Source organism: Ciona intestinalis, chromosome 10 (assembly GCF_000224145.3).
Source record: "Ciona intestinalis chromosome 10, KH, whole genome shotgun sequence".
Taxonomy (NCBI): domain Eukaryota; kingdom Metazoa; phylum Chordata; class Ascidiacea; order Phlebobranchia; family Cionidae; genus Ciona; species Ciona intestinalis.
This window is the reverse complement of record NC_020175.2, coordinates 2,331,278-2,337,016: the sequence shown is the minus strand read 5'-3', so window position 1 is coordinate 2,337,016 and position 5,739 is coordinate 2,331,278. Positions and strand designations below refer to the sequence as shown.

The 5,739-nt window shown below is 39.4% G+C and overlaps 1 protein-coding gene across 1 annotated transcript in view; it reads right to left on the bottom strand.

Annotated features, from left to right (window-relative positions):
• LOC100176752 overlaps positions 1–5,739 on the bottom strand; it is a gene marked incomplete in the record, with an annotated part of 24,081 nt that overhangs the window by 11,517 nt on the left and 6,825 nt on the right. The window contains 6 exon segments of the mRNA XM_018813835.2: positions 188–351; positions 672–899; positions 2,944–3,124; positions 3,500–3,596; positions 4,255–4,379; positions 5,266–5,443. Of these exon segments, the coding sequence (XP_018669380.1) occupies positions 188–351; positions 672–899; positions 2,944–3,124; positions 3,500–3,596; positions 4,255–4,379; positions 5,266–5,443 (973 nt within the window).

Below are 5,739 nucleotides of genomic sequence, written 5' to 3'. Positions count from 1 at the left end.
ATGGCTGATAATTTGAACAACTCATTAGTGACCACTGGGTTGGAGCAATTGCCGTTAAGTGTCTTGCCAAAGGAGACATACCCTCAGAATGGTAGCAGCGACGAGCCATGAACCCATTACCTCTGGGTTACAGGCAGGCGCGCTAACCAATATGCCACGGCACCGGACTTTTAATTATCTTACTTACATAGACAACTTATAAGTTGACAACGCAGCATCCAAAACATCTTTCTCAAACTGGTCAAGCTTGAGCGCTTTGGCGTTTGTACTTGTCACTAACTCCTCAATTTGCTTGAGCAGTGTTTTGTTCGAATAACTGAAGTAATAAATCACACGAGAGAATGGGCACACCTGTGGTACAGATGTCTATGAATAATATGTTGGTGATGTGGGATTACAGTGTTGAAATAAGTGTCTCTACCAAAACAAGGTATTGTATTGTTGGTTCTTTTGTAAAGATGGATTTCATTTTATAAAGGAATAATAGAGAATAACATTAATAGGTAACAACATGCGTCTTTTATACAATATACAATTGACACAAATTCTTATTGAATTACAACCATTTGATATACAAAGGGTATGGGGTAGTACAAACATGTTGGCAACAAATGTAATAACTATGTAATGCAAATACACTACTTTTAAATTACATACTAAACGCAACACACCTGGTTAGGTAGCGGCAACAAACAAGGCACGTTCTGAGCAGGAACAAATGGATGAGACAATGTAAGCGTCATTTTAACAGTCGTTCCTGCATGGATGTAATGGCCAGGATGTAAAGGAGGCCTCTGTGGTCGATCTACTTCACCAGATATTCCAACCAACCGTGTTTTACCCGATAAATCGGGGTTGTCACGCAGCATGTCAGGTACAGGGGAAGGGTTCACATTTGCCTGCACAAGTGAGAGAAGGTGAGAAAAAGGTATTTTTCTACTTTTGTAAAATTGAGAGGGAAAAGTTGTAAGAGAATTTTGAAAAAAAATTTGAAAATTATAACTTTGAATTTTTAGAAAACATTAAAAAGCGTTGTATCTTCACCATCACAAAACAAACAATTGCTGGAAAATCTTTTCAGGCTCATAATACACCAGGCGGTGAAAGCATATAAAAAAAAACAATGTCAAAAATTTTAAATAAAACACTAAATCTGATTAAATATTTTATATGATATATTACAGATATACTCTAAACACAGTTATAAGAAATTATGTTTTATACACCTCATGTCGGCTTATGAGTTACCGAGTATGTTACTTTTTGGATTAATACTATTAACATTTTATTTTTTACGAATGGCTGATAATTTGAACAACCCATTAGTGAACACTGGGTCGGAGCCAGTGGCGCACCCAGGGGGGGGATTAGGGGGACTAGTCCCCCCCTTTTTGATATCAATAAATCGTAACAAGTGTCGCAGTGTAAAATTCGAGAATTCGTTGATGCGAACGCACCGGCTCGTGCACTCGTCTGCTTGAGTGTATGTGCGAGTGTGTGTGCGTTCGGGAGGTTACGTGTGTTTTGGCAGGCATGGTCCCTCGTTAAACGATGCTACGTTACACGGCCACGAACTCGTCCCTTGTTAAACGATGCTACGTTACATGGCCGCGAACTCGTACCCAGTTAAACGACGCTACGTTACACGGCCGCGAACTCGTCCCCCGTTAAACGACGCTACGTTACACGGCCGCGAACTCGTCCCCCATTAAACGACGCTACGTTACACGGCCGCGAACTCGTCCCTCGTTAAACGACGCTACGTTACACGGCCGCGAACTCGTCCCCCGTTAAACGACGCTACGTTACACGGCAGCGAACTTGTCCCACGTTAAACGATGCTACGTTACACGGCCACGAACTCGTCCCTTGTTAAACGACGCTACGTTACACGGCCGCGAACTCGTACCCAGTTAAACGACGCTACGTTACACGGCCGCGAACTCGTCCCTCGTTAAACGATGCTACGTTACACGGCCGCGAACTCGTCCCCCATTAAACGACGCTACGTTACACGGCCGCGAACTCGTCCCCCATTAAACGACGCTACGTTACACGGCCGCGAACTCGTCCCCCATTAAACGACGCTACGTTACACGGCCGCGAACTCGTCCCCCGTTAAACGACGCTATGTTACACGGCAGCGAACTCGTCCCACGTTAAACGACGCTAAGTTACACGGCCGCGAACTCGTCCCCCGTTAAACGACGCTATGTTACACGGCCGCGAACTCGTCCCCAGTTAAACGACGCTACGTTACACGGCCGCGAACTCGTCCCTCGTTAAACGATGCTACGTTACACGGCCGCGAACTCGTCCCCCATTAAACGACGCTAAGTTACACGGCCGCGAACTCGTCCCTCGTTAAACGATGCTACGTTACACGGCCGCGAACTTGTCCCCCGTTAAACGACGCTACGTTACACGGCCGCGAACTCGTCCCCCGTTAAACGACGCTACGTTACACGGCCGCGAACTCGTCCCACGTTAAACGACGCTACGTTACACGGCCGCGAACTCGTCCCCCGTTAAACGACGCTACGTTACACGGCCGCGAACTCGTCCCAGTTAAACGATGCTACGTTACACGGCCGCGAACTCGTCCCTTGTTAAACGACGCTACGTTACATGGCCGCGAACTCGTACCCCGTTAAACGACGCTACGTTACACGGCCGCGAACTCGTCCCTCGTTAAACGATGCTACGTTACACGGCCGCGAACTCGTCCCCCGTTAAACGACGCTAAGTTACACGGCCGCGAACTCGTCCCACGTTAAACGATGCTACGTTACACGGCCACGAACTCGTCCCTCCATTAAACGACGCTACGTTACACGGCCGCGAACTTATCCCCCCCCCTTTATATCCATCTGGGTGCGCCACTGGTCGGAGCAGTTGCCGTTAAAAATTTCTAAACCAATTATAAAAACCGTAATCTGTCACCTGTAATCTGATGGTGGTTTGACCACGAAGAACATCAACAAGTGGCATGTGAGCCACACCATACGGATCAAAACCTTGCTTTTTTGAACGAAATGCATTAAACGCAGTTCGTTTGGCACTAACTAGACCAACATTAGAAAGTTTGTCGTCGTCTCTCTCTTCACCAAATATGGTCGCTTGTCTGGAGGAGAGAATTGTAGAAAAGTGTGAATAAAATAAAATCAGTTCTCTGGTTTTAAATCTAAAAACATGTTTTTTGGGTTTTAAATTAAAAAGTTTTTTTTTTATTTTAACCCAAAAAAAAAACGTTTTCAAGATTTAAGTGTTGACTGGGTGTAAGAAGTGCAATAGGGAGGAAAAACAAAGAGTGAAAAGTTGTAAAGCATTTATAAAAAATGCATGCTATATTTTCACATTAAAACACACAAGTTTCAAACGTTTAGAAAATTAAACTGAAAACATAATGTAAGATAACTGTTGTTATTTACAGACATTATAACACGTGTGTTCTGTATCTTACACCTCGTACCAGCTTACGGGTTATCATGTATCTTACCCTGTGTCACTTTGTTCTTTCTGATCACGATCATGAACCTCCAGCATCAGTTTGTTGCCTTGTATGAACTCGCGTACCTCTCCTTCATCCAACAAACCTATAGAGAATAAAAATATAATAACTATATTTGTCTCCTTGATTGCGGTAGCAAAGATTTGGAAATGTTTTAGGCAAAAATACAGGATATAGCGACAAAACAACAGTTGTTAAAAAACGCTTACAGTAAAACACATATTTACATTTAATTGATAGAAAATAAGCGTGGGTACTACACCTATGTATGTAGGGTATAGTTATAAGGTGCAGGTTTTTTATTTACATGGGTTGGGTAATGAACAACTTAGGCCTTAAGTACATAATCCAAAACATGGGATTTATTCATTCGAATCTTTTATGTATGAGTGAGGTCCTTGAGAACCTGAAATTTACTCCAAGTTTGACTCATTACCCAACACCATCAATTTATTCATATAAGAAAAAAAAAGATTACATAATTTATTGCACATTTTCATTAGAATAAAATACAGGTTTAGAGATGCATTTTATACGTTTTATGTTTTTTCTGAGTGCAGTAAAAGTACATAATAGTAAAAGGTAAAGCAGTCTAACCTCCATGCACTAAAAAGGTTCAAACCATGTTTATTTTTAGACTCCAGTGACTTCCTTTACATTCACAGAAAAACAGACGAACTAAACACTAAGAAAATAAAATGGTGCCAAAAACAGCAGAAATTATTATATATAATTCAATTTACCGAGCAGTATGACATGAACATCTTCAAAATAAATATGTTTTCCATGTGGACGTGAAGCAGTTACATGAGTTGGATGGCCCAGGAATGAATATTGGCAGTGAACTGGTTTGCAAAGCTCTGATAATCTAAAAACATTGGTTAGACAGGTGTAAGTAATTACTATTTAGGGTTAAAGACATGGTTTATGAAATTGTGTACAGTAATAATAATAAAAAAATTATATATATATATCACTACATTTTTAATACTAATTGAAAGTCTCAAGGTCACTCAGTTCAAAAGGATGTTGACACCAGTAGCACATAAATGTAATGAATCAAAAACCCCACAAAGCTTAGGTTATATACTCATAAAATAAAACAGGGAAAACATATATACAAAAACAATGGGGAGAAAGTTAAGGAGTTTAAAGGGGACACAAACATACAACTTAAAGAGGACAACATATATACAGCATTTTTTAGGGGACAATAAAATAGTTTGAGAAGTTATGAGATTAACACTAATAAACCTTAAAAGTAGATAAATGTCACAGATTTATCTCTTTTTGGCAAGTCAATTTCAAAAGCAGTAACAGTAATGACTATTAAGTGCAACACCTAAGGACACATATAACTACAATAGTAACAACATAAAGCCTTAAAACGGTATCCCAGAATAAAAAAGGGACGCTCCGTCTATAGTGCTATAGTTACAGTTATAAAATATAGTAGGGTTGGAGAAGATGGGACACCTTTTCATTCTACTTTCTTGTCCCATTTGCTAGTAAACAAAGAAAATTTAAAGAATTATAAAATCGTACCTTATTCACACCTTAAATAGAGGGGTGGAGATTACAGAACAGATTTTCTTGTCCCATTTGGTAGTAAACGTAAAACGGTCAAAGAATTACAAGAACGTATTCTCGTAACTCCTTAAAACTTGATCGCGATATTTGGATATTATGTGCTAAAGGTGTCCAATCTTCCCATACCCTACTATATATAAAAAAAAATAAATAAAAAAACTCACTGTTGGTAAGGTATTGGTGTTGCTGGTAGGTCTTTCACTGCTTTTAAGTTTATTACAAGAGGGTTAAGAGATTTCTCCAGTTCATGAGGTAACAATGGACCATCAAGAGATAGTGTGACATAACAATCACATACTGAACCACTTGGTTCGGACAATTTCGATGAAACTGTTTTAACTCCTGGAAATAAAAATGGTTTCATGACAACTGGGTAGGAGTTTTGAAATAAATGGAAAATAAAAAAGGTAGAAAAATGGAAAATAAAAATGAAAACTGGAATAAATGGAAAATAAAAAGAAAAAAATGGAAAATAAAAAATTAAACTGGAATAAATGGAAAATAGAAAGGGAAAAAATGTAATAAAATAAAAAATAAAAACTGGAATAAATGAAAAATAAATATGAAGACTTTGTTTTCACATATTTTTAAAATATATTTTCACCATGGTGTTTAGGTTCATGCCCAAATATATTACT